This window comes from Myotis myotis, unplaced genomic scaffold (genome assembly GCF_014108235.1).
Source record: "Myotis myotis isolate mMyoMyo1 unplaced genomic scaffold, mMyoMyo1.p scaffold_m19_p_17, whole genome shotgun sequence".
NCBI lineage: Eukaryota > Metazoa > Chordata > Mammalia > Chiroptera > Vespertilionidae > Myotis > Myotis myotis.
This window is the reverse complement of record NW_023416321.1, coordinates 32,553,441-32,579,063: the sequence shown is the minus strand read 5'-3', so window position 1 is coordinate 32,579,063 and position 25,623 is coordinate 32,553,441. Positions and strand designations below refer to the sequence as shown.

General features: G+C 57.3%; 1 protein-coding gene across 23 annotated transcripts in view; it reads left to right on the top strand.

Moving 5' to 3' along the window:
• Window positions 1-25,623, top strand: part of MYO18A (myosin XVIIIA) — a 95,233-nt gene that overhangs the window by 52,461 nt on the left and 17,149 nt on the right. For 21 of the 23 annotated variants that reach the window (XR_004972892.1, XM_036340793.1, XM_036340791.1 and 18 more), the window contains 23 exons: window positions 1,332-1,343; window positions 1,939-2,115; window positions 2,334-2,424; window positions 2,948-3,140; window positions 3,936-4,022; window positions 6,095-6,236; window positions 6,390-6,549; window positions 7,787-7,973; window positions 8,733-8,976; window positions 11,549-11,658; window positions 14,735-14,800; window positions 18,023-18,151; window positions 18,849-18,992; window positions 19,591-19,680; window positions 19,834-19,953; window positions 20,168-20,279; window positions 20,995-21,122; window positions 21,416-21,570; window positions 23,292-23,415; window positions 23,504-23,704; window positions 24,245-24,355; window positions 24,740-24,844; window positions 25,412-25,558. Coding sequence is in view for 22 of the 23 variants with exons in the window: in XM_036340793.1 (XP_036196686.1) it covers window positions 1,332-1,343; window positions 1,939-2,115; window positions 2,334-2,424; window positions 2,948-3,140; window positions 3,936-4,022; window positions 6,095-6,236; window positions 6,390-6,549; window positions 7,787-7,973; window positions 8,733-8,976; window positions 11,549-11,658; window positions 14,735-14,800; window positions 18,023-18,151; window positions 18,849-18,992; window positions 19,591-19,680; window positions 19,834-19,953; window positions 20,168-20,279; window positions 20,995-21,122; window positions 21,416-21,570; window positions 23,292-23,415; window positions 23,504-23,704; window positions 24,245-24,355; window positions 24,740-24,844; window positions 25,412-25,558 (3,035 nt within the window). In the remaining variant the exon portion in view is untranslated. The remainder of the gene's footprint in view (window positions 1-1,331; window positions 1,344-1,938; window positions 2,116-2,333; window positions 2,425-2,947; window positions 3,141-3,935; window positions 4,023-6,094; window positions 6,237-6,389; window positions 6,550-7,786; window positions 7,974-8,732; window positions 8,977-11,548; window positions 11,659-14,734; window positions 14,801-18,022; window positions 18,152-18,848; window positions 18,993-19,590; window positions 19,681-19,833; window positions 19,954-20,167; window positions 20,280-20,994; window positions 21,123-21,415; window positions 21,571-23,291; window positions 23,416-23,503; window positions 23,705-24,244; window positions 24,356-24,739; window positions 24,845-25,411; window positions 25,559-25,623) is intronic. The other 2 variants (XM_036340776.1, XM_036340774.1) reach the window with 1 other exon arrangement.

The window sequence follows — 25,623 nt, the reverse complement described above, 5'->3', positions numbered from 1 at the left end:
TTCTGGGAGTCCCCAAAATAGCTGCTCCTATCTGTTTTGCATCCAGACCCTGGAACCTCTCACGGCGCCCTCGTTGGGCTCAGGCGGGGTAGGGTGGGCCTGCTTCCGGGGGTTTCCTAAGGCCAGTTTTCCCCGAGTCCACCCTTCTCTCCACGGGCTTGGTAGCAGGTTTCTTCCTCTTGCATGTCAGGGTGAAGGCCACTAGGGGGCAGCAAGCACCGTGGTAACCAATGGGCTGCAATTTCGGCACTTGTGCTGGGAGCTTCTGAATGGCTAGCAGTGATGGCGAACCTTTTGAGCTCGGCGTGTCAGCATTTTGAAAAACCCTAACTTAACTCTGGTGCCGTGTCACATATAGACATTTTTTGATATTTGCAACCATAGTAAAACGAAGACTTATATTTTTATATATTTAAATGCCATTTAAAAAAGAAAAATCAACCAAAAAAATGAGTTGGCGTGTGACCTCTGACACGCGTGTCATAGGTTCGCCATCACTGGGCTAGGGCTTGGCCTGGCTTGGAAACGCCGCTGCCTTCCTCTGAGATGACGCTGGTGGGCGGGCACTCCGAGCACCTCTTTACCTCTTTCTCCTCCAGTTTAGGGAAAGGGGAGCCTCTCATAGCACCCGGGGCTTTGGCTTCATCTCCTTCGGGGCGTGAAGGGCTGCAGGCTGCTCAGCAGGAGTGAGGAAGCACTGGGGGTGGGGGGGTGGATACACGGAAGAACCGGCATCTGGGTGTTAAGCTCCTTATGATCCCAGCAGGTGGCATCTCCACCAAAAAGGAAGCAGGCTCCGTTTTAAAGAAGTTATTCCCCAAACCATAGGCGGCCGGGCGGGTGGGTGGCTGGCTGTGCCTTAAGGAAGTTCCTTCGTTCTGAGGAGGTGACAAACCCTGGTTTCCTGTAACCAACCCTACTCAGTGCTGCCTGCAGTGGAGAGAGAGCTCTGGGTGTGCAGCACATGGACCTACCTTGTGAGGAGGGTCTGTTACCGCCTCAGAGCTTCCAGGGGGTTGGGGCCTCGGAGGCTGAGGGGAAAGAGAAGTGTGTGTGTGTGTGTGTGTGTGTGTGTGTGTGTGTGTGTCTGTCTGTCTTTGGAGGGTCTTGTGTATGTGCGTCAGGGCGATTACATACTCCTGTGAGATTGTGAGTGCGTGCGTGTGTTTGTGTCCCCGAGCCTGAACGTGGTTGTGTTTTCCTGCCTGCTCGTCCTCACAAACCCCCACCCTCCACCGCCCGTCCCCGTGGGCCTGGCGGGCTCCGTTGATGACTGTTTGCTAACATGCTGTTTTTCTTTGCATGCTGCATGCTGGTCCTTTGCCTTACAGAAGCTGCTGAAGGTAAAACCTTGTTTCTTGTTAGCTTTCCCTAATTGCCGTGATTAGACACATGTTGGCTGAGGCACTTCTGTCTGCGTGGGCTGCTTTCTTTCCTCTGAGGCTTCCCCACGTCCCCACTGCTGGGCCGTGGGTGGGTGTCCGTGGTCTCCCCTGGCGGATGCCTGGAGGTAAGAGGGAGGGTCCTGATGCGTTCCTGGAAGGGAAAGCGTTGTACTCCCTCCGGACCTGCCCCCCCGAGGCACAGGGGGATCTCGGTGCTCATCATAGGTGGCTCATCCTCTGACTGCATTTCCCCAAGTTGGTACCCGGGAGCCAAGCCCTAAAAGGATGTTGGAAGCTGGCAGGATGCCCTCTGGTGGCAGCAGTGTGTATTACCTCTTTTAGGACCTGCTCATTCTCTCCACCCTCCAGGGGCACAGGAAGCTGGCAGTTGCTGGCTGTCCTGGTTTTGCCTGAAGCCCTCTGGTGTCATTTGGGCTGGTTTTGCCTCTGGAAGATGCCTACTCCCCAGTCCAATGGGAACAGGGAGCCAAACGGCATCAAGTGGCCTAAGGAGGAAGACCCAAGGTACCAGATGGTTCTTTCTACCCCGTAGCTGGGCGCAAGCAGTTTGCCCGCCACGAGTGGGCCCAGAAGGCCGCGTACCTGTTGGGCTGCAGCCTGGAGGAGCTCTCCTCGTCCATCTTTAAGCACCAGTACAAGGGTGGCACCCTGCAGCGCTCCACCTCCTTCCGCCAGGGCCCCGAGGAGAGCGGCCTGGGAGATGGGACAGGTACCCGGAGCCCGTTGGCTGGTGAATGTCATTGGGAGGCTTCATCCAGGGCTCACTGCTCTCTCTGCCATGGGGAGACTGCTGGGGTGACTAGAACTTCCATCAGGGGGAAAGGAAGCCCCAAGACCCCTGCTGACTTGGCCCTGGGTAGGGAGGGAGCATACCCAGGTGGGGAATCCCCGGGAGCAGGAGACACGTCTGATCCTCTTGCCCCACAGGCCCCAAACTGAGTGCGCTGGAGTGCTTAGAGGGCATGGCGTCCGGCCTCTACAGCGAGCTCTTCACCCTTCTTGTCTCTCTGGTGAACAGGTGAGTGCCAAGCGGGAGGGCCCAGGAGCTCATGAGCCTCCTGCCTTGACCAAGATGGAATAGAAGCCTCTGTGCTGCTTGATTGCCGAGGCAGAGCCATGTTCCACCAGCAGATGGCTCCGTGTCCTTATAGGCCAGTGATGGCGAACCTATGACACACGGGTCAGAGGTGACACGCCAACTCATTTTTTTGGTCGATTTTTTCTTTGTTAAATGGAATTTAAATATATAAAATAAATATCAAAAATATAAATCTTTGTTTTACTATGGTTGCAAATACCAAAAAATTTCTATATGTGACACGGCACCAGAGTTAAGTTAGCGTTTTTCAAAATGCTGACACGCCGAGCTCAAAAGGTTCGCCATCACTGTTATAGGCCAAGGGAGGCACATCCTCCCCACCGGGGTGTTGGGCACGCGCACAGGATGGATGGGAGCTTGCTTGGGGCAGGGCTGGGCTGCCGGTGGGGCCTGTTCAGTGGTCCTGCCCGCGCCAGCGCTGACCCAGCCTCTCCCTGTGAAGGGCTCTCAAGTCCAGCCAGCACTCACTCTGCTCTGTGATGATTGTGGACACTCCGGGCTTCCAGAACCCTGAGCAGGGCGGGGCGGCCCGAGGAGCCTCCTTCGAGGAGCTGTGCCACAACTACGCCCAGGACCGGCTGCAGGGGCTCTTCCACGAGCGCACCTTTGTGCAGGAGCTGGAAAGATACAAGGAGGTAGCGCTCGACCTGGGCCCGGCCTGCCCCCTCCCCCCAAGCCTCACCCTCTGGCCTTGGCCCCTCAGGGAGGGCATCTGTGGGTGAGGGGACGAACCACCTTCCCCGCTGGCTGCTCCTTCCCAGCTTCTATGCTCTTGTCATTTCTGCCCACTGGTGCTCTCTGCACTGGGCCTCTTTTCCTGCCCAGGCTACATTCTGGCAGGAAATGTGGAGTTTGCTCCCCAAGAACTAAAGATGCATTCAGGGTCCCAGATGCCCTTTCTTGCCCACCTTTGAGGCGCCACCTAAGCCCTGCCATCGCCACTGGGCGTCGGGCGTGGCCCTCCCTGTCTCCTGACCTGTTAAGATGGTGATTGATCCTTTGGGAGCCCCTTCACAAAAGGGGGTCCTGGATGAGACGAGATCTAGAAATCCTCCCTCATGTGGAAGTGAGGGATCTTAATCCTGGGGAGGATATTTATTGGGGATCAGAGAAGATTCAGGAGGAAAATGACAGTTGTCTTCAAGTGTCTCAAGGACGAGTGTGAAACTGGAAGGCTTACTCCCCATAGTCTACTCAGTGGGTGTGCATAACGGAAATCGGTGCCTCTAGCTCAGTGTGAAAGGAGGTTAGGAGAGTTTTCGTCGCCCGTGGCACGAGGTGCCTTGGGAGGTAGTGAGCATGGTCACTCGGGCTGCTAGAGGGGCGCTCCTGGGTGGGACAGGAGGTCAGACTTGCTGACCGCCTCGCCTGCTCATAGAGCTGCGCCCACCCACGGCCCGGTGCTCACTACGCTCTGCCTTCCTTCCCAGGAGAACATCGAGGTGGCGTTTGACGACTTGGAGCCGGCCACGGACGATTCTGTTTCTGCCGTGGACCAAGCCTCCCATCAGTCCCTGGTAGGAGCTCCAGCGAGGTCCTGGGCCGGTCTCCTCTCTCCTCTCCCACTCTTCTTCCTCAGCAGGACCCTCCCAGTGGTGCCCCTGGGTGCTGAGGCCGGGGGAGGGGGCAGCAATCAGGCCCAGACACCAAGCACTTTAGAGCTATGGTCCCTGCCCCTCCCTCACCCCTCAGCCAGTTTGGCCAGGAAGGTGGCACTTTCTTCTGCCCTGGTGTAATGGGGAGCCTCAGCCCCTGGTGTCTGAGCCAGACAGGAAGGTGTACCTCCTCTCTCACCAGCCGGGCTTAGGCCCCCTGTCCTGTGACTGGCTGAGCCTCAGGTCCTCCTAGGTGGCGAGGGCCTGGCTGGACCCAAAGGACATAGTCATTCCCTCCCATTGTCCCCAAGAAGAAGACTGATGCGCCCAGAGTCGGGTGAAGAGGCAGCATTGCACCCAAACAGGGAAATAGCACCCAGCTATAGACGCCCACTGAGGGCCATGTGGATATGAGCATCCCCCCCCCCCCCACTTGGGATGGGTGGGCTCTGTCACCCTTGGGACTAGTGTCTTGGACACCTTATTGCCTGGGGACTGGCTGGCCTGAAGTGCATTTGGCATTTGGTGATGATCTCCAATTAGGGAAGTCATCTGAGGCGTTTTACTGGAGAACCGACATTTTTGCCAGGCTTGCTGATCTCCCCTCGGCTTTGAGTCCTGTCTCCCTCTCCTTCTTCCTTGTGGGAAGGCCCCCGTTGGCTAGCAAGGGAATGGAGCTCGGAGAGAGTGAATGTTCCCCCGGGACAAATGCCTGAAGTGCCCAAGGTTCACATCTCCCCAGGGAAGCGGCTTTCCCTGACACCTGGGCTCCCGAGGTGGCCTCCCTCCAGTACCTTTGCCATTCCCACGAGTATGAGGAAGTCAGTCCGTGTGGCTTAGGAGTAGCAGTGGGTCAGGCAGTGTATTTGGATGGGGGTTGGCCGTTCTTTCCCTTCTTTGCTCTTCCTATCTGATGGGCCTTGGCATCGGGCAGTTGCACCCCTGGGGATGAGGGCCCCTCGGTGCCCAGCCGGCCCCTCACCATCTGATGACTTCATTGCTCATTCCTGCTGGCAGCTCTGGCCACTCTGGGACCATAGTTGCTCATCAGTCCTTGGTCACCTCCTGGTAATCACACTGACTTCCTTGGGCAGCTTCAGGGCGGAGAGGTAGGCAGCTGGGGTCCAGGAGGGAAATGGCATTTCTCTTCGTTCCCTTGTCCCCCAGTCCCTAAAGGCCAGGCCAGAATGGGTGTGGGGAAAGTTCAGTCCTTCTTCCTTGAGGAAGACTTGGAAATTCCATTGAAAAGATGCCCTCGGACCAGATGTGGCCACAGATATAGGTGGTTTGGCTTACATGGGGCATTAGAAATCAGAATTCAATATTTCCACCTTCTCTTGAAAAACTGGAGGATTTACCAATACTAGGCCAACATTCTTGCAGGACAGCAGTTGGCTGCTGCTGAGTGGTGGCTGTTTCCTTTCGATGGGGACACCTGGTCTCCAGCCAGCCTCCCATTTGGGCTTTCACAGCCACTAGGTCACTTGTCTTAGGCTCTTCACACTTGAGTTTATGACTCTGCAATGACCCCACCTGCAGTGCCCTGGGTGCGCCTCTCTCAGGTGAGCCCACAGCTGTCACTTACTGACAGCTTCCTTTAGGCCACGCGCTATGCTCAGAGGTGATGCCCAGGGCGTGACTGCAGCATGAGGCTCTCGCAAACCCCATGTGACCCGCAAGAGGATGAGGATGGAGGAGAGCCTCTGGGTGTAAGAAGCCTTTGCTGACTTTGGACACGAGTCCTGGGAGTCATATTTTGCCGTGGGCTTCTTCCTCTGACCTCTTTCTGGCCTCCTCTTTTTCCTCTCTGCCCACCTGCTCCACAAGGTGTCAGCAGTGAGGGGCGGGAGCTGCTGCCATGTGTGTGCGGTGTGCGTGTGTACGTGTGTACGTGTGTACGTGTGCAGCATATTGATCGTGCGTGGTTAGGGACTGGGCGCTGGCTCCTTTCCCACAGCTCCATGTGACACTGGGATTTCTTCGCTTCTCCATAGGTCCGCTCACTGGCCCGCACAGACGAGGCCAGGGGCCTGCTGTGGCTATTGGAGGAGGAGGCCCTGGTGCCAGGGGCCACTGAAGATGCCCTCCTGGAGCGCCTTTTCTCCTACTATGGCCCCCAGGAAGGTGACAAAAAAGGTAGGTGGCACCCCTGGAGGGCAGCTCCTCTACTTCCTCTCCAGGGGACCCACCTCTATGGGTCCAGGTGGCACTGCCTAGGGGCTCACGGAGTCCCTGGGCTTTGTGGAGCCGGTGCCCTGATGGTCTGAACCTTGCATCTCCCACCCTCAGGCCAAAGCCCCCTCCTGCGCAGCAGCAAACCACGCCATTTTCTCCTGGGCCACAGCCATGGCACCAACTGGGTGGAGTACAATGTGGCTGGCTGGCTGAGCTACACCAAGCAGAACCCGGCTACCCAGAATGCCCCCCGGCTCCTGCAGGACTCCCAGAAGTAAGAGTACCACTCACTCTGCCCCTATCCCACCCCCAAAGGCTGTTTTGGGCCCCCTGGTCAGAGGCCTCCTTCTCCAGCAGGGTAGATACCCTCTGCTTCCTAAGAGGCAATAGCCACGGCTAGTTGAGAGCTTGGGGGTGGCCTCCTGGAGTAGAGGTGGGGACAGACATAGTTGGAGGGACCTATAGGTATTTTTGTTTTCTTGTGTGTGTATTTTAAAAAATATTTTTATTGGTTTTAGAGAGGAAGGGAGAAGGAGAGAGACATCAATGATGAGAGACTCATTGATGAGCTGCTCCTGCACACTCCCTACTGGGGAGAGAGCCCACAACCCAGGCATGTGCCCTGACCGGGAATCGAAACCTGAGCTCCTGGTTCATGGGTCGATGTTCATTGAGCCACACCAGTCGGGCTTATTTATTTATTTACTTATTTAGGGGCGGGGGGGAGCTATAATTTTAGATTTGACTAACACCCCCTGCATTCCTCACAAAAGGCAGGCATAGCCTTAGAAACCTCTCAGGTGTATAATCCTTGTCATCCATTCATTTATTTAGCAGATAATTATTGGCACCTTCTCTGTGACTGAATAAGACACAAATCCCTGCCCTTATGGAGTTTATATTCTAGTGGGACTGGAGACAGTAGACATAATAGATTATATCTTCTGTTAGAAGATGAGCCGTAGCCAGTTTGGCTCAATGGATAGAGTGTTGGCCTGCGGACTGAAATGTCCCAGGTTCGATTCCAGTCAAGGGCATGTACCTTGGTTACGGGCACATCCCCAGTTGGGGGTGTGTGCAGGAGGCAGCTGATCGATGTTTCTCTCTCATCGATGTTTCTAACTCTCTATCCCTCTCCCTTCCTCTCTGTAAAAAAATCAATAAAATATATTTTTAAAAAAAAGAAGAAGAAGATGGGCTCCACTGTCTCCTGCTTCATGGGCACCCTTTTCCCCCCTCTGCCCTGCCTAGCGACAGAGAACAGATCTCCTGCTCTGTCCAATCCCTGGCTGCGCCTCCCTCGGCTGCTGCCCACCCTGGTTTTGTCTGCTCACTATTCAGAGATCTCTCTACAGTGTCTCTGTAGGGGGAGGGGCACGCAGCCCTAGGCCGGGTAGGCCAGGCCCCTGGCCATGGGGGTTGTTGGCTTCCTAGGAGCTCAGAGCAGGAATGGCCTCTACTGCTCTGTGAATGTGACTTCTTCCCCTCCCCTGCCCTCCCTCCTCTGGCAGGAAAATCATCAGCAACCTGTTTCTGGGCCGGGCGGGCGGCGCCACGGTGCTCTCGGGCTCCATCGCGGGCCTGGAGGGGGGCTCGCAGCTGGCGCTGCGCCGGGCCACCAGCATGCGGAAGACCTTCACCACGGGCATGGCGGCGGTCAAGAAGAAGTCACTGTGCATCCAGATTAAGCTGCAGGTGGTGAGTCTGCCAGCCCGGCCCCGGTGCCCCTGCTCACCCCGGCAGGGAGCCTGGGCGCTCTGGGCACACTCAAGTCGCCCAGTGCCCGCTCTGCGTCCCACTTTGACTCGATCGATGCTGGTGGGGTCCCCCTTTTCAGTGCTGTTGCCTGAGCGGTGACTCAGACCTGTTTTTGTTGTTGTTGTTTTAATATATTTTATTGATTTTTTACAGAGAGGAAGGGAGAGGGATAGAGAGTCAGAAACATCGATGAGAGAGAAACATCGATCAGCTGCCTCCTGCACACCCCCTACTGGGGATGCGCCCGCGACCAAGGTACATGCCCTTGACCAGAATCGAACCTGGGTCCCTTGAGTCCACAGGCCGACGCTCTATCCACTGAGCCAAACCGGTTAGGGCTGTTGTTGTTGTTTTAAATATTTTTATTGATTTCAGAGAGGGAGGGAGTGCCAGAGAGAGAGATAGAAACATCAATATTGAGAGAGAATCATAGATCGGCTGCCTCCTGCACGCCCCACACTGGAGATTGAGCCCACAACCCGGGCACATGCCCTTGACCGGAATTGAACCCGAGACCCTTCAGTCTGCGGGCCGGCGCCCTATCCACTGAGCCAAACCAGCGAGGGCGGTCACTCAGATCTGTGAAGGCAGAGTTATCAGGCTTGGCATGTCCTCGGCAGTGGTGGGGCGCCTGCCAGCCTGCAAGGAGTGGAGATGCTGGCACCAGTTCCCTGAGGGCCATCCCTTCCCCTTTGGCAGGACGCCCTCATTGACACCATCAAGAAGTCGAAGCTGCACTTCGTGCACTGCTTCCTGCCTGTGGCAGAGGGCTGGGCCGGGGAGCCCCGGGCCGCCTCCTCCCGCCGAGTCAGCAGCAGCAGCGAGCTGGACCTGCCTTCAGGGGACCACTGCGAGGCTGGGCTCCTGCAGCTGGACGTGCCCCTGCTCCGCGCCCAGCTCCGCGGCTCCCGCCTGCTCGATGCCATGCGCATGTACCGCCAAGGTAGGGCCTCCTTCGCTCTCAACCTCCCTTTTCTGGACCTGCCTCTGTCCCTCCCCATCTCTCAAAGGGGGACCATGGGCCGAAGAGGGTGCTGCTCCCCTCCGGTCTCCAACCCGCCCTTGATCTCTTTTCCGCCCCGGTGCCTCCTCTGTGGGATCTCATCTCATCTTCCAGCCCAGCGTTCTCCCTTCTCTTTCTTTCCACTCTGCTGACTCCTCTCTTCTGCCTCTCCCTTCCATATTCCTGTCTTCTTTATCCCCCTGCCCCACCCCACCCACCCCACATGCCTTGTACCCAGAGCTCCATCCTTTCCCCTTCACTGGTTTGGATGGTCACCTCTGCCCACAGCAGCAGATGCCCTCATGGAACCATCTGCCCAGTGGAGGTACCAACCTCCAAGAGCAGGCCGGTGGCTGGGTTAGCCCCGCAGTGAGAAATGAGGTGCTAATCATAGTTAACATCCACAGAGCATTTACAGAGTACCAGGCACTATTCCAAAGTCATCACACACACTGACTCACTTAATGTGCGGAGGCAGAGCTGGACTACCTCATGACATGTAGGTACTGTGACCATCCCCAGATGAGGAGACTGACGCTCAGAGAGGTTAAGGAGCTTGCCCAACATCACACAGCCCGTGAGTGGCAGAGTGGGATTTGACCCAGGCAGACCAGCTTCCCAGTTCATGCCTCTCAGGTAGGGTTTTGCTTGTCTGAGAAGTTAGGAATGGCCAGGTTTGTGCCCGTTTCCCTCAGCAAGAGGAGCGGGCAGGGGCCCGCCCACCCACAGCCGGGTCCCCTGGAGGCCTCCCCGTGGGCACCGCCACTTTTCTCAGCAGCCAAGCCAGGAAACGGGCTCCCTGCTCTGCTCCAAATAAATCATCGATCTGTCCCCACGTCTCGATATGGAGTTGGTGTTTATTATTTCAAAACCAGATTGTTACCGCTCTGAACAAAAATCAATGTGCTTTACTCAAACAAGCAGATCGATGAGGCCAGCAGCAGCCGGGCCCCCCTTCACTCAGCCCCCAGCCACCATCGATAGCGCTGATGATTAATTAAGATGCCTGGCGCTCGGACCTGCTATCCCGGCCCATCAATTTAATTGCAGTTCAGATACAATCAATAGCTCACTTTGTCTTGGCCCCTCCGCGGCCCCCGCCTCCTGTTTCAATTATCAGGCACATGCATCAGCCTCATCTCCCAGTTGGAGGCTTTCCCAGAGCCAGTAAGGCCGGCACGGTGGAGAGAGCCCCCGACCGGCTGTCGGAGTTTGGGCTCCGGGTCCAGCTCTGCCTCCAGCCACAGCCTTTGTGATCTTGAGCATTCAGTTGGTCTGCCTCTCAGGCCTCAGTTTCCATGTCTGGAAGATGAGCTGTGTCTGGTTTAACACCTTTAGCTGTTTGAAAGTCCATGATTCTGTAGAAGTTGGTTTCTTGGTCCTCCGCTGTGGGTTCTGGCCTCCTTGGGTGGGTCCGGGTAACCTTCTTCCGGCCACCATCCTTTCCTTGCTCCAAACCTGAAGCCGTCTCACCCTTGCCCTGACCGCAGGCCCAGGCAGTAAGGGCATCTCTGCGAGAGGTCACACTCTTTAGGGAAAGAGCGTCTATAAGTCTTTTTGGGTCACATAGCCTAGGTCGGCAAACTGCGGCTCGCGAGCCACATGCGGCTCTTTGGCCCCTTGAGTGTGGCTCTTCCACAAAATACCACGGGCGGGCGCGCACGTACAGTGCGATTGAAACTTCGTGGCCCATGCGCGGAAGTCGGCATTTTGTGGAAGAGCCACACTCAAGGGGCCAAAGAGCCGCATGTGGCTCGCGAGCCGCAGTTTGCCGACCACTGGCCTGGGACTCAAGGTCAAGATGGGGCTAGGAAGGGAGCCCTTTCCCACATCCTGCTTCAATAGACTGAGGAAAGGAGCCACCAAGTGAGTCAAGCTTTCTACATATTTTCTAATTAAATGACTATCATGCAAGATACGTGGTAGGGCCCCCACTTAAAGATCGGGAAACCAGGCGCAGAGAGGCCTAGTGACCCATCTAAGGTCACATGATACCAGGAGCCAGGGCCAGGTTCCACCCCCAAGCTCATGTACTGTTTCTCTCAACTACTGTCCAATGCCCTATTTTTATTTTTTTTCTTCTTATTAAGTCCTCAAGACATTGTTCTCTCTGGGTGATGACAGTCATGGAATGGAGGACTGGAAAGCGTCTTAAAGGCCATCTGGCTTTTATAGCATCCCTTCCAGGTGGTCAGCCATCCCCCATGTGCACCCCTCACGGACAGGGAACCTGCTTCCTTCCAGAAGAACCCGTTCCCCTTTTAAACCTTGTAATACCACCGTAGGGCAGCCCTAGATGTCCTCTCGGCTTCCTGTCCCTCGCCCCTGCCTCCTGCCTCTCCGCTCTCTCCTTTCCTGGGCCTGCCTCCACCGCAGGCCCTCCTCCCCCCGGCCCGCTGTGTCTTCCCCTGCGGGTGACCCTCCTCGCCAGTGCCTGGGCGCAGTGGCTGTTGGAGAGTGTGGGAGCAGGGGAGGTGCTGATGGGCCTGGCCCTGGGCTGCGTTCTCTCTAGGTTACCCTGACCACATGGTATTTTCCGAGTTCCGCCGCCGCTTTGATGTCCTGGCCCCACACCTGACCAAGAAACACGGGCGCAACTACATCGTCATGGATGAAAGGCGGGTAGGTCTGGGCCCCAAGGCACCCCCTACCAAACCCCCTTTTCTCAGCTCAGAGCCCTCTGAGCAGCTACCCTTCCTTCCCTAGAGAGAATTGGTCTGGCCCTTGCTCAGGCTCCTGGTTCTGGCCATCCAGAATGAGGCCAGGGGCAGGCGCCTGCCAGCCTGTGTCAGTAGAGAGAAGGTAGCCTGGGGAATGGACTGCAGGAATCTGAGAAGAGCCACCCTCTTTGGAGGCCCGAGGTGGGGTGTCTGCTGACAATCCTTCAGGAACCCCCAGGTGCAGATGAGAGCTCATGTTTTCGTGTGCCGCTGGTAGCCCCTGGGCCCCTCAGCCTTGACCTCCACTTGGGACTAGTTCCTGCAGCGGAAGCTGTGCCAGGGTCAGCCTCAGGCCTCCCGGGCCCCTTGTCAACCCCGGGTGGGTGATTCCTGGCTGCGGAAGGGGATGTCCCCCTGCCATTCTAGGCTGTCGCCTTGACCCCCTCCTGAGCAGAGCAATCCTCCCTCACTGTGCTCTGCCCTTAGGCACCCTGCCTGACTCTGAGGGCGTCTGACCTCAGGATGGCTTCCCTGAAAGGGCGGGTACTCTACAGAATGGGCAGAAAGCCCCCCTCCCCTTGTCCCGAGTCACACACAGACCCACACCCACGGAGACCCCAGAACCTTCTCTCATTCAGGACCTGCCAGGGTCCTCAGCAGTCTTGGTGTGAATGTAGATGACCTGCCCCACAACCCCTAACTCTTCACCTTCATTCCAGCCTCCCACTCATGGCCACGCCCAGCACCTTGCCCGCCCTGGAAATGCTCCACCTCTGAAATTCCAGTTTGGCCTTCTCTGACTTCGGCCTCCCTCCTGTGCGTCTCACTCCTCTCTGTCCATTGAGACCTCTCATTCCTGGATCCCACCGCATTCTCTCTACTAGGTCCATCCCCTCTCTCTTTACTTCCTTTTCCGCTCAGCCTCAAGGCCGCAGTCTAACCCTCTGGTCACAGCCTTCATCACCGTCCTCAGCTCTTCTGAGCCTCCCCTAGCACCTGCCCTGCTCCCCTAACCCCCACCCTGAAGGACCAGCCTTTGGGCATCCACACGCCTCCGTTTAGCGCTCCCAAGTTGCTGTGGGAGAAAAAGACACAACCATGTGCGCTTGAGTTCCTACTTCATGGTCTCCAGCCCCAACTGGGCCCTTGGGGTGGCCTGGCAAGTTTCCGTGTGCCCCATCCTTCCCCGGGCCCAATTCTAAGCTCCTTCCCTGACTCACCATCCTCCACCTTCTCCTCTAGTACTCCCCAGCCGTGCCTTCCCAGGTCTTCTGGCCAGCAGCTGACCTGGCCTCTGAACGCTCATAGAATCGAGGCTCCAGCTTCCTCCTCTGTCTTCTGTACACTGCTTTTCAGGGGCCTCCCTCCTCCTGTCTGGGTGGGAGAAGCACCCTTCCCTCGTCCAATCCCGTCCTCCTGTGCTTTGGACCCCATTCCCGGTGGTCTCCCTGGCGACCTGCTCCCTTGGTGGTAACACTCCTCTCCTGCTCCTTCGGCCTCTCTCCTGCTGGCTCTTCTCTCAGTGGAGAAACATCCCACAGACGTTGCTGTCAGAAAGGAGCCTTCTGTTAACTCTCTCTCATGCCGGACCGTTGCCTGTCTCCTGCCTGCCCTGTGCCTTCAACACTTCCTCTCCTCCCGCGTCCTCCCACCCCACCGCCATTCATCCCTCCACCCACAGCTGCCTGGTTCCCATCCCTGGCACCTGGGCTTGGTCTCCTTGTCTCCTCCTGCACTTCGTGTTGCAGAGCTAACGGGCACCTCTCTGTGCTTCTCCGCAACATGTGACTCTGTGGACAGCTCTGTTCTTTCTGAAAATCTCTGCTCAGCCTGTCTGCTGCCACTCCGGGCTTTCCCTCGTCTCTCTATTCTTTCCCTCTCAGAACTTCTGAGCTTCCCTGCTTCCACTTGCCCCTGAAATAAAGGTCTCTCTCTCCTTTGAGACTCTCTCCTTGGCCATATGGGTTTTCTATTCTGCATCCTCTTCCAGGGCAACCTAATTCACACCCATCACTTCAGTTACCACATATATATTGATGACTCCCCAATCAATAGTTCTAGCCCAGGCCTCTCTCCTGAACTCCAGACGTGCATTTTTATCCAGCTCATTTCTGGACTTCTCTACTGGTGTGCCATAGCACCTCGAACTCAGCATTTCAAACCAAACTGATTCTATCGCCTCCAAAACCCACTCTTTCTCTTGTATTCTCTACCTTAGAAAACGACACCATTGTCTATTTCTTTACATAAGTCAGAAACTTCAGTGTGTCCCTAGATTCCTTCCTCTCTACCCTTCCTCATACCTGGCAAGGCTCTATCTCCTTAACATCTTCTGCATCTACCCCGCCTCCCCCCCTCCCCCACCCCCACCCCCAACCCTGTCGCCCTTTAGGTCAGGCTCTGTGTAACCTTCTCTCCTGTAGATTATTACAGTAACTGCCTAAGGGGGTTTCCATTCACCCTCTGCCCTTCTACCAGTGATATCTCCTGAGAATGCAAATCAGATCACGTCCTTCCTGAGAGAACCCTCCAGGACCTCTCAAATCACACAAATCCCAAGTATTTTAGCTACTGCTCACCTCCCTAATTGTACCCTAACTACTCCCACTTCACTCCAAAGTATGCTGACTACTTTTCTCAGCACATTCTGTTGTCTTCTGTTCCCGGGCCTTTGCTCATGCTAGTCTCTCTGCCTGAAATGCCCTCTCACCTACTTTGCCTGGCTAATTCTTGTATCTAAAGACTTAGTACAATCCACACCTCCTCCAGGACGCCCTCCAGGATCCCCTTGGCTGACTTAGATGCCTCCTCCTCTATGTACTTCACTAATTCATTTGTCTCACAACACCCAAAAGATAGCTTGTATCCTTATAGCCCCAGAATCTAGCAAATGCCTGACCCTGTGGGAGCCACCGAAAGTGCTTGGTGCACAAATAAGGGACTGAGTGGAGGACAGGGAAGGACTAAGTGACTGGGCGGAGCCTCTGTGGATGGGGAGTCCCTGGGTCGGCTCCTGACAGAGACCCCTCTCTCTGCAGGCGGTGGAGGAGCTGCTGGAGTCCTTGGACCTGGAGAAGAGCAGCTGCTGCATGGGCCTGAGCCGGGTGAGTTGTCCCCACAGGAAGGCAGTCGGGCCTCACTCTCTGGTCACCCTTGTCCACATGGCCGGCCCTCCCCCCACTGCCCTCCCTGCTCAGTCTTACTCCAGGAATCTCTTGGTGCCCCTTCTGAGTCTTGCCCCCCGAGCCCCCTTATCCACGGCCCCAGCCACCCTGGGGCCGTCCTTCCTCTCAAGCTGCCCTCGTTAGGGCGAGGGGCCAGGAATTTAGATATCCCAGCTGCCGCAAACTTGATTTTCCTCCCTCTGAATAACTGGCTTGTTCACTGCCGTGAACACCTTGTGATGTCAGGAGGGAGTGGGTTGGAGAGTGGCCCTGAACTTGCCCTGGGTCCTGGTGTGGGGAGTGGGCAAGCCAGAGGGAGGAGGGCTAGAAGAATCGGGAAGGCAGTAGGCAGAGTTCTCCGGAGGGCAGAGCCCCCTCTGGCAGCTCGTTTGGGGCTGCCAGGGTTCCAGGAGGGCAAGCAGGACATGGTAATGCTGTGCTGCCACCCCCTGCCCACGGGCCGAATTCCTCATCTGAATGGAACGTAGCACATGAAAGGCAGGCACGCCCGCCCCGGGTGCCAGTCTGCGCTTCACCACACGAGAGGGTCAGCTGAGCATTCCTCCCGTGCGCCAGGGAGCCCTGCACGCCACTTTCCCGTGACTGGGAGGCTTGACCGGCAGCGTCCACGTATGTGCTCCAGGGCTGTAGTGGGAGGGAGAGGAGTTGGGAGCCAGACGGAGGGTTCTGGACCTGTGCGTCTGTCAGCAGACAGGGAGGAACTCCCGTCCCAGGGCCTCAGGGGGAGAGTGAGGTGGAAGGGGAGGCTCGACAAAAACCTTAAGTATGGTCTGTCCACCCTGTTCTCTCTGTTCTGCACTCGGAGCTGCGTTCTTGGCACCTCCTGCCCCTCCCTCCCTGGGAATCCCTTTCCAGGCCCCTCGCTGCATCTGTGTCTCTGCTGCCCTTGGCGCTCCCTTTTGCCCTGCGGTCCCTGCTGGTCTCCGTTCCTTAGTTTCTGGCTCCATTATTCTATTTCTTTCCTCGGCCTCTGTGTCTTCTGCATCCCGCCCTCTTTCCGTGTCATTTTTCTGGTTCTGATTTCAGCTGTCGGCTCACCTCCTCCCTCTCCCCTTCCCCAACTGTCTCTAAGCTGGGGGCTGCCAGTTCAGCTTCTTCCCTGGGAAGCCTGCAGTCAACGATTTCACTTCAGCCTCTTGGTCCTTCCCTGGGTGGGCTCCTGCCCCTCGGGCAGGCTGAGCTGCTATTGGCTGGCATTGGGGGTGGCACCTCCTCCAAGGCAAGTTGTGGGCAGGACAGGGCCTGCCCAGGCTGGTCCTCCTCCCGGCTGCCATCCCAGTCCCTCTGCATGGTCCCTGTGCCTGGGTGAGGCAGTCCCGCCCCAGGGGGCAGAATTAGGGGCCACGGCAGATGTTCGCTCACATCTGGTTTGGGAGAGAAGTTTAGGACTCCTGTGGTTAACACTGGGTGGTGAGCAGGACTCCCTGTTTGTCATATCATTTCAAAGGAGGAGGGGAGGGGTCTCCGTCTGAGCCCACAGGACCTTGAAGGTTTAGGCAAGGAGTTGGGGTATCTGAGGACCCCTGGTTATTGTTTGTGAAATTTGTGTGGATGGCTATGTTGGGGAGGAGATGGCCCTGAGATTTCACCTAATACTCAAAAGGACTCCTTACCTCACAAATACACAGCTGTTCAAGACAGGTTTGAGGCTCCCTGCCCTAGCCTCTAGACCAGCGGTTCTCAACCTGTGGGTTGAGACCCCTTTGGGGGTCAAATGACCCTTTCACAGGGGTCGCCTAAGACCATCGGAAAAACACATATTGTTTTTGTGATTGATCACTATGCTTTAATTATGTTCAATTTGTAACAATGAAATTGGGGGCCACCACAACATGAGGAGCTGTATGAAAGGGTCGCGGCATGAGGAAGGTTGAGAACCACTGCTAGACCATCCCTTTTCTTCTCAGGTGTTTCTGGGCCATTATCTGTCCCCCACCTGGCCCCTCACTGCTTCTGTCCCAGTCAGACAACTGTGCATGCCGGCCACTGGCACAGGGGGCTGGGATATTCCCTCGCCCCTGGCAGGGTCGCAGGCTCACACGCTGTGGGAAATCAAGGCTCAGGTGGGACCCGGGACCCATGGGAGAGGCCAGGCGCTCGGCCCCACATGTGGGGCTGGGGAAAGTCTTATAGGAGACGGAGCTGCCTTTCTCGCAGGCCAGCCTCAGGGGACTAGGTTTCCTCGGCGTCGCCAGAGGCAAAGCTTTCTCAGCAGAAAGCGGAGGCCCTCTCCCCACTGGTCCCCTGAGGGAGGCCTGGAGCTTGTACCTAGTGGTTTTGAGTCTTTCTCGTGGAGTTCACGTCTTCTCTTTGCCCCACAGAAGGGAATTGTGTGTGTCCTGGCGTGGTGGAGGTGGGCATATACCTGTCCCTCTGCCCTCTCCAAGGAGACTAGAGCCTTTTCTCACCTGACCATCTCCCCCTCTTCTTCCTCTCTTAGTAGAGAAACATTTACCCAGCTCCAGCTCAGGGCACCAGAGAGTGAAAGGAAAGGCTGGGTGTGGGGGCACCCAGCTGGTTCCTCTCACATCTGCCCTCCAGCCCCCAAACCTGTATGACAGGTCCCTTGACTGGGCCAACCTCCACCCACCACACTGGCTTCTTCATGAGATGAAACCTGGGTGTGTGGGTGGGGGTGGGGTGTTGGCACATGAAAGAAACTGAGCTGGGAGGGTACAGAGAAGGGGCTCCCTACCCTTTCCCACCCCCTCTCTCTGCACACTGCTTTCTGGGCCTTTTTCTTCTTCTTACCCACGGACACCACCGTCCACTTCACCTGGCCTCAGGCAGCTGGATGCCAAAGGCAGTGGGAGCATGTGGCCGAGGGGTGTCCTCTCCCCATTTTCCTTCTCAACCCGACACCTTCCTTTGACTCCATCTCCTTTCATCGCTCTTTGAAGTTGGATTTCCCACCTACTCCTCCCCTTCCAAAACCTCCCAGCCCCCAGCCTGGCCCTCGTCTTTCCGCTTCCTGGGGCCTCTTGTTGCTCCTTCCCTCCCGTCTTGGACACTTGGATTCTCAGGCTCTTCCCAGGCCCAGGGTCTCTCGGGTAGGCCTGCTGGTTTCCTGCGCCTGCTTCCGGTTTCCTCGCCGGGCTGCCCCGCCCAGGCTCCTGCCTTCACCGGCCCGCTTCTCCACAGGTGTTCTTCCGGGCAGGCACGTTGGCACGGCTAGAGGAGCAGCGGGACGAACAGACCAGCAGGAACCTGACCCTGTTCCAGGCGGCCTGCAGGGGCTACCTGGCCCGGCAGCACTTCAAGAAGAAAAAGGTGCCACGCCCCAGCCTCGCAGGCAGAGCTGAGTTCCAGGGGTGGGGTGGGGTGTGGTGGGGTGGGGGACTCGAGGGGGGAACATGGAGGGGCAGGAGGCTGGTCTCAGGGCTGTGAGCTATTGCCATCTGGGGGAGAAGATGTAGGGGCCTCCAGGGGCCACCATGCCCTGGGCCAGGCTGGGGAATGAGCAGTCCCTCTGTGCCAGCGAGAGTGCTGGTCGGCTCACTCGCTGAGCATGAGGCCTGGTCCAAGAGTTAGGGTGGGGTGGGGGCCCAGGGCCCAGACAGAGGTGGGCGGAGGATCAGAGGCTGCTCCATGAAGATTAAGGAGCTGTGTCAGCAACTCCTTTTCTTATTAGCAAGTCCATAAAACAGCCAGCACCGCCGCCTCTGTGTTTCAGCAAGATTAGGTTTTATAGCATTTGCAGGCCAGGGTGCTGGAAACAATCAGGCCGCAAATAAAGCAGATGGAATTATATTCCTAATGATGGTGGAGTGGCCGGTGCCCAGGGCCGTGCTCCCAGGGCCAGTCTCTGTCGCCCACTCTCTGAGAGAGGCAGGGAGGCTGGGGGCAAAGGGCAGCAGAGGGAGTTTGGACTCCAGGATAGGTGGCCAAAGGAGCAGCCCAGCGGGGAGGATCCAGGCTGGGCCTGGTACTGAGAGCCCCACTGTGCGCCACCCCCACCCCAACTTAGATCCAGGACCTGGCCATTCGCTGTGTGCAGAAGAACATCAAGAAGAACAAAGGGGTGAAGGACTGGCCCTGGTGGAAGCTCTTTACCACCGTGCGGCCCCTCATTGAGGTGCAGCTGTCCGAGGAGCAGATCCGGAACAAAGACGTGCGTAACAGCCCCGGGAGGCCCAGGTGACCGGGAGGAAAAAAACCAGTTCGTCCATGTGGGCAAGAGCCTTAGCAGCTTTTCTTGGGCTCCCAAGTGCTTCTTTGTTTAGTCCAGAGAGCTGGTGTCCTTAAAGTAGGCCCATCAAACAGAAGGCTTCCCTCTGGGGTGCTGGCTGAGCCCCTGGCGAGCCTCATAGGATAAAATCTTGGGCACCCCCGGAAGGCAGTGGCTTCCTGTTTCCTCGTGTCCTGGCCCCAAGCTTTCCCAGCTTTGTTCACCCCAAGGGTGCAGGTCCCGGGCCCTCACCTCTCGCAGCACCTCTGGCTCACTTTGCCCTCCTTGGGGCCCCCAGGACAGTGATGGCGAACCTATGACACGCGTGTCAGAGGTGACACGCGAACTCATTTTTTTGGTTGATTTTTCTTTGTTAAATGGCATTTAAATATAAAAAATAAATATCAAAAAGATAAGTCTTTGTTTTACTCTGGTTGCAAATATCAAAAAATGTCTATATGTGACACGGCACCAGAGTTAAGTTAGGGTTTTTCAAAACGCTGACACGCCGAGCTCAGAAGGTTCGCCATCGCTGCCCTAGGAGGAGATCCAGCAGCTGCGGACCAAGCTTGAGAAAGTGGAGAAGGAGCGGAATGAGCTGCGGCTCAACAGTGACCGGCTGGAGACCCGGGTGAGTGGCTCCTCGCACCAGGCAAACTGGCTCCCCTCCACAGGGAGGCTGGGCCTCCCAGGCCTCCCTCCCCCACCTCCCCAGTGTTCTGGCTGAAGGAGGCAGGCAGTTCAACTGGTAACTGGTGGCATCTCCCTCGGCCCCCCCGCCCAGATCTCAGAGCTGACATCGGAGCTGACAGATGAACGTAACACGGGAGAGTCCGCCTCCCAGCTGCTGGACGCGGAGACTGCGGAGAGGCTCCGAGCTGAGAAAGAGATGAAGGAGCTGCAGGTGAGGGCAGGGCCGGGGTGAAGACAGCCATGCTAGCGGCTGCCACCCTCTAGTGCCCATCGGCTCCCCCCAAAGACAGGTGGCATCTTTGCCACTAGCCCAGCACCTCTGTCTGCCCTGGGTAAGCATGTGACTGTGGTCTGTGTGGTTCAGGGACGTGGGGGGTACTGAGTTAGGGATGGAATGGCACACCTGCTCACCCCCTCTCCTGCAGACCCAGTATGACGCACTGAAGAAGCAAATGGAGGTGATGGAAATGGAGGTGATGGAGGCCCGTCTCATCCGGGCAGCCGAGATCAACGGGGAAGTGGACGATGATGATGCAGGTGGGTCTCAGGCCGGAGCAGCTCGGTAGTGGCCTGAGCGGCAGCTCTGATGCCCACCCCTGGGTAACCACACTCCTTGTCCAGGCGGGTCCCTTTGTAGAGTTCTGTGATAAGGCTATAGTGCAGTGGTTCTCAACCTTCCTAATGCCGTGACCCTTAATACAGTTCCTCATGTTGTGGTGACCCCCAACCATAAAATTATTTTCGTTGCTACTTCATAACTGTAATTTTGCTACTGTTATGAATTGTAATGTAAATATCTGATATGCAGGATGTTTTTTCATTGTTACAAATTGAACATAATTAAAGCATAGTGATTAATCACAAAAACAATATGTAATTATATATGTGTTTTCCGATGGTCTTAGGCGACCCCTGTGAAAGGGTCATTCGACCCCCAAAGAGGTCGTGACCCACAGGTTGAGAACCGCTGCTATAGTGACATAAATGGACAGTAGAGGTGCCAATAAATGCAGGGGATTATCATGGAGGGCCGCAATAACCGTGGTAATGACCGTGTTTGAGGGCCAAGGTCTGGCAGTCCCCGCTATTGGCTCCTCCCACCTGGGGACGAAGCCATCATTCCAGAGACATTTCTGAGTCCCTGTGGCTGACTCCACCTGCTGCCCCTCCCTGCCCCATCCTTCTTCCCCTCTGCCCTTTCCTGGGGACTCTCAGAAGCTCAGGCCTCCCTGTCTGCCCCCCAACCCCACAGGTGGCGAGTGGCGCCTGAAGTATGAGCGAGCCGTGCGGGAGGTGGACTTCACCAAGAAGCGGCTCCAGCAGGAGTTTGAGGACAAGCTGGAGGTGGAGCAGCAGAACAAGAGGCAGCTGGAGAGGAGGGTGAGTCTGCCCGAAGCCGTGGAGGCCTGGCCTGGGAGGGCAGGGAGGGGCTCGGTCCCACATGTGGGCCCAGTGAAGGGCCAGAGGCAGGCCGGCCCTGGGAGCAATAGGAGAGGAGTGGAGGGGACCACCAAGGGCAAACTGTTGTTCGAGTGTCTTAGTTTCCTGAACGTCCCTGACGTCATCCCTCATCTCTGGTTTCCCCTTCACTTATCCATCTCCTCCTCCTCTCCTTCTCCAACACTGCCGGGCCTCTCAATGGCTGATGACCCTGCACCCATCTGGGCCGCTAGCTCGGGGACCTGCAGGCAGATAGTGATGAGAGCCAGCGGACCCTGCAGCAGCTCAAGAAGAAGTGCCAACGGCTGACGGCTGAGCTGCAGGACACCAAACTGCACCTGGAGGGCCAGCAGGTCCGCAACCACGAGCTGGAGAAGAAGCAGAGGAGGTGGGTGGGGCCCCTGCCCTGGGCTCAGAAGACCTTCTAGAGCAGCCCCAGACAGGACTCCTTGCCTCTCCCTCCAGGGAGGAAAGAAGAAAGGGCCTGAATTTGGCCAGGGGCCTCGCCTGCATGGTCACTCGTCTAGAATGTGAATGGGTCTTACTCCTGACCTCTGAGAAGTACTCAGACCACATCCCACCGAAGGCCTGCTCAGGCCTCTGCTCTCGGAGATGCTCCCCCAGAGTCCTCGTCACCCTGCCTGGGCCCGTAAGGACGGGCACCAGCCAGGCCCCCTGCAGGGATCGTTCCACCAGGGCCCTGCCCTCGTGCCCACCCCGCCCCCCAGCTCCCCTTGCCTCAGCTACACAATCACACTCTCCTGAGTAATGTCATTAAACCACCGTGCCACTTCCATCTCATTATGGTAATGACACGAGGGAGGGGGGCAGCCCTCACAGGAGAAAATCCAATCTAAATTAATTTCCCGGGCTGGGGATGGGAATGGGACGCCTTTATTAGCAACGCCGCCGAGGAACCACACACCCTGGGAACAGCAGGACGCCCCAGGGAGTGGGAGCAGCGCCCCGCTTTCCTTTGCAGGGAGAGGTTCTCAGCAGAGGCACTAGGGAAGGGGCAGCCCCACACCCACACCCCGGAGGTGAGAACTGCAGAGCCCCGACCTTCCAGTGACCCCAGGTTCCCCTCGGCCTCCTGGCTGGGCTGCTGCTTTGTGGAGAGTGAGAGGAAACAAGGTCCGAAATTTCTTCCTCGCAGCACCCTGACTCTCTGCTTCCCTAGTTCTTACCTTTACACCTACCCTCCCTTTTCCCTGGCGGCGGGCACCCTTCTGAGCACCCCAGTGGCAGAGCCAGTGAGGCCTTGCTGCACTCCCCACTGGGCAACTTATTAGGTTTCAGCTGCCTGGAGTTTTCTTACTTTTTTTTTTTTTTTTTTTTTTGGTACAGTGCTGGGGTAGGAGGAGCTGTTCAGTTTTCGACAGGAGCCTGATTAGCTATTCAGGGAAGGTGCTAAGAGGAATTTCAGTCATTTGCTCCTTATTTAAAGTCACTGGGCAGGAAATGGAAGGCTGGGAAGTGGAGGTGTGAAGAAAGAGGCCCCCAACCCTGGATGGATGCGCACTTGCCCATGGGAGCCTGGGGCCAGCTGGGCACAGTGGGGCTGCTGGCTTCCAGCCCAGTGTGGGTGTCCTGGGGGCGGCATGCGCACCGCTGGGGCAGGTGGGCCTGGCCAAAGGCTAGTGCGGACAAGCGGGGGCAGGAGCCAAACTGAACTGCGGGAAGTGAGTTAGACGAGGCGGCGGGCTGTCCATTTCTACCCGTCTTGATACCCTCGCTGCCCTCACCCGGGGCCCTCATTCTTGATCTGTTGAAATGAAAAAGGTCGAGACTTACGCCAGAGGAGAGGATGTTCTCTGCCCGGGCACAGTCCGTGGGTCCTCGTAGGCCCCCCTGGTGAAAGGGCTCCTGGGACCAGCTTGGTGAAATGCCTCCCCGCCCCACCAATCCCAGACCAGGCTCCTGAGCAGGGCCTGGATGGCTTGACCCCCGAAATGCCACCTCGCCCCGGCCGCAGTGCAGGCTGCATGAGTACCCCCTCCGCTTGTATCCCATTTGTACTTGCAGCGGTGTTTCCCGGAGGCCTCTGGGTGCTGGAGACCCAGACTCTTCCCTCGTCTGACGGGGCCGCGATGGCCGTGCTTCCTACAGGTTTGACGGCGAGCTCTCGCAGGCGCACGAGGAGGCGCAGCGGGAGAAGCTGCAGCGGGAGAAGCTGCAGCGGGAGAAGGACATGCTCCTCGCCGAGGCTTTCACCCTGAAACAGCAGCTGGAGGTGCGTTGGGCTGCCCACCACCCACACCCCGTCCCCTTCGCAGGCCCAGGTCGGCCCAGGACCGGCCTCAGCTTCTCTTTTGCTCCAGGAGAAAGACATGGACATTGCAGGGTTCACCCAGAAGGTCGTCTCCCTGGAGGCTGAGCTCCAGGACATTTCCTCCCAAGAGTCCAAGGATGAAGCCTCTCTGGCCAAGGTCAAGAAACAGCTCCGGGACCTGGAGGCCAAGGTCAAGGACCAGGAAGAGGAACTGGATGAGCAGGCGGGGACCATCCAGATGCTGGAACAGGTGCTGGAAGGCTTGGCTAAGGGAGGCACCGCAGTCCCCACAGCTAACCTGAGGCGTGGGCAGAGGAGGGCAAGATCTCCAATTCAGGCACTCATTCCCTTAGTCACCAAATGCTGAGTGAGCACCTGACCTGTGCCAACCACAGTGTGCGGATAACTAAGCTTCCGTAGTGCTTTCCACACGAACAAGCCTTGGTTGAGCTCTAGCGGGAAGGGCAGGATGCACAGCAGCCCACCCCGGCTGCCACTGAGCCACCGTGTCAGCTAGAGCCTGGAGGCCAAGAGGAAAAGCTTCAGGGTTGTCCCACCCCCGCAGCCTTCTCTGGGCCTGGGCTAGTCACCTAGAAAGGGAGTTCAGCTTCTCCGGTAAAGCCACAGGAGCAAGGTGGGAGCGAAGCGAACTGCCAGCAGAGGCCCTCCCTGCTCCTGGGTCTGAGAGAGCTGCCCATCAGAGTGCAGTGGGCAGGGGTCAGAGTGCCATGGGCAGAGGTCAGCGAGCTGCTGGGAAAGGAACCCAGCCTCTACTCCCACCCACCTCCAGGCCAAGCTGCGACTCGAGATGGAGATGGAGCGGATGAGACAGACCCATTCCAAGGAGATGGAAAGTCGGGATGAGGAGGTGGAGGAGGCCCGGCAGTCATGTCAGAAGAAGGTAAGGCAGCGGGGACTTACTGGTCCCGTCAGTATCCACACCGGTTCCCCCAGCACTGCTTCAAAGTAAGGGACTTCCTGTTTCCCGGCCTTAGCCACGCTTTCCTTCATTGCCCTTCTGGACCAGGAATCTCCGCTCCTGACGAGCTGGGACGTGTGCTCTCAGGGTCTGTAGAGAAACTCAGGCCCCGAGGGACTAGTGCTCTCTGCTGTCTCTGCTAATCAGCAGCCCACCCTGAGCCACCCTGTGCCACCAGCTCGCCTGGCTCCGTGGGGCCTGCCCACTGTTTTCCCGGGGGGTGGGGGTGGGGGATTCAGGAGGAAAGGGGACTGCCTGGCCCCAGACACTGGGCACTGATAGGGCTCTGTCCCCACGGTTCTCCAGTTAAAACAAATGGAAGTGCAGCTTGAGGAGGAATATGAGGACAAGCAGAAGGTGCTGCGAGAGAAGCGGGAACTGGAGAGCAAGCTCACCACGCTCAGTGACCAGGTGAGTGGAGACCGCTGGCTGGGGCCCGGCCGGCTGCCTGCCCCATCCAGACTTAGGGGTGGGACTCTGGGCAGGGGTCAGAGTGCAGTGGGCAGAGGTGAGAGATCTGGGAACATGGAGGGTGGTGCTGGGATCTGTGGAGCCCACCGCCATCACGTGTAGAACGGGGGTGATAACCATACATCGCACATCCAGGCTTTCCTCACTGGCCGGCGTGATCCTGGTACTTCCACTGTCGTTGCTCATTAGGGGGCCTCAGAATGAGAGCCAGGGTGAGGCGTGAGCTTGGGGAAGACAGGAGGGGGCCCTGTGGTAGAGCCCAGAGCCTCCACTTCTGGTGTCCACCCATCCGTGGTCGGCAAGCTGCGGCTCGCGAGCCACATGCGGCTCTTTGGCCCCTTGAGTGTGGCTCTTCCTAAGCCTTAGGAGTTCCCTAATTAAGTTAATAACAATGTACCTACCCATGTAGTTTAAGTTTAAAAAATTTGGCTCTCAAAAGAAATTTCAATTGTTGTCCTGTTGATATTTGGCTCTGTTGACTAATGAGTTTGCCGACCACCGACCCAGGTGAACCAGCGGGACTTTGAGTCAGAGAAGCGGCTCCGGAAAGACCTGAAGCGCACCAAGGCCCTGTTGGCTGACGCCCAGATCATGCTGGACCACCTGAAGAACAACGCGCCCAGCAAGCGGGAGATCGCCCAGCTGAAGAACCAGGTATCTGCAGAGAGGACGGGGTCCGCTCTCAGGGCACCTGGGCTTACTCTCCCAGTGTTCCTTCT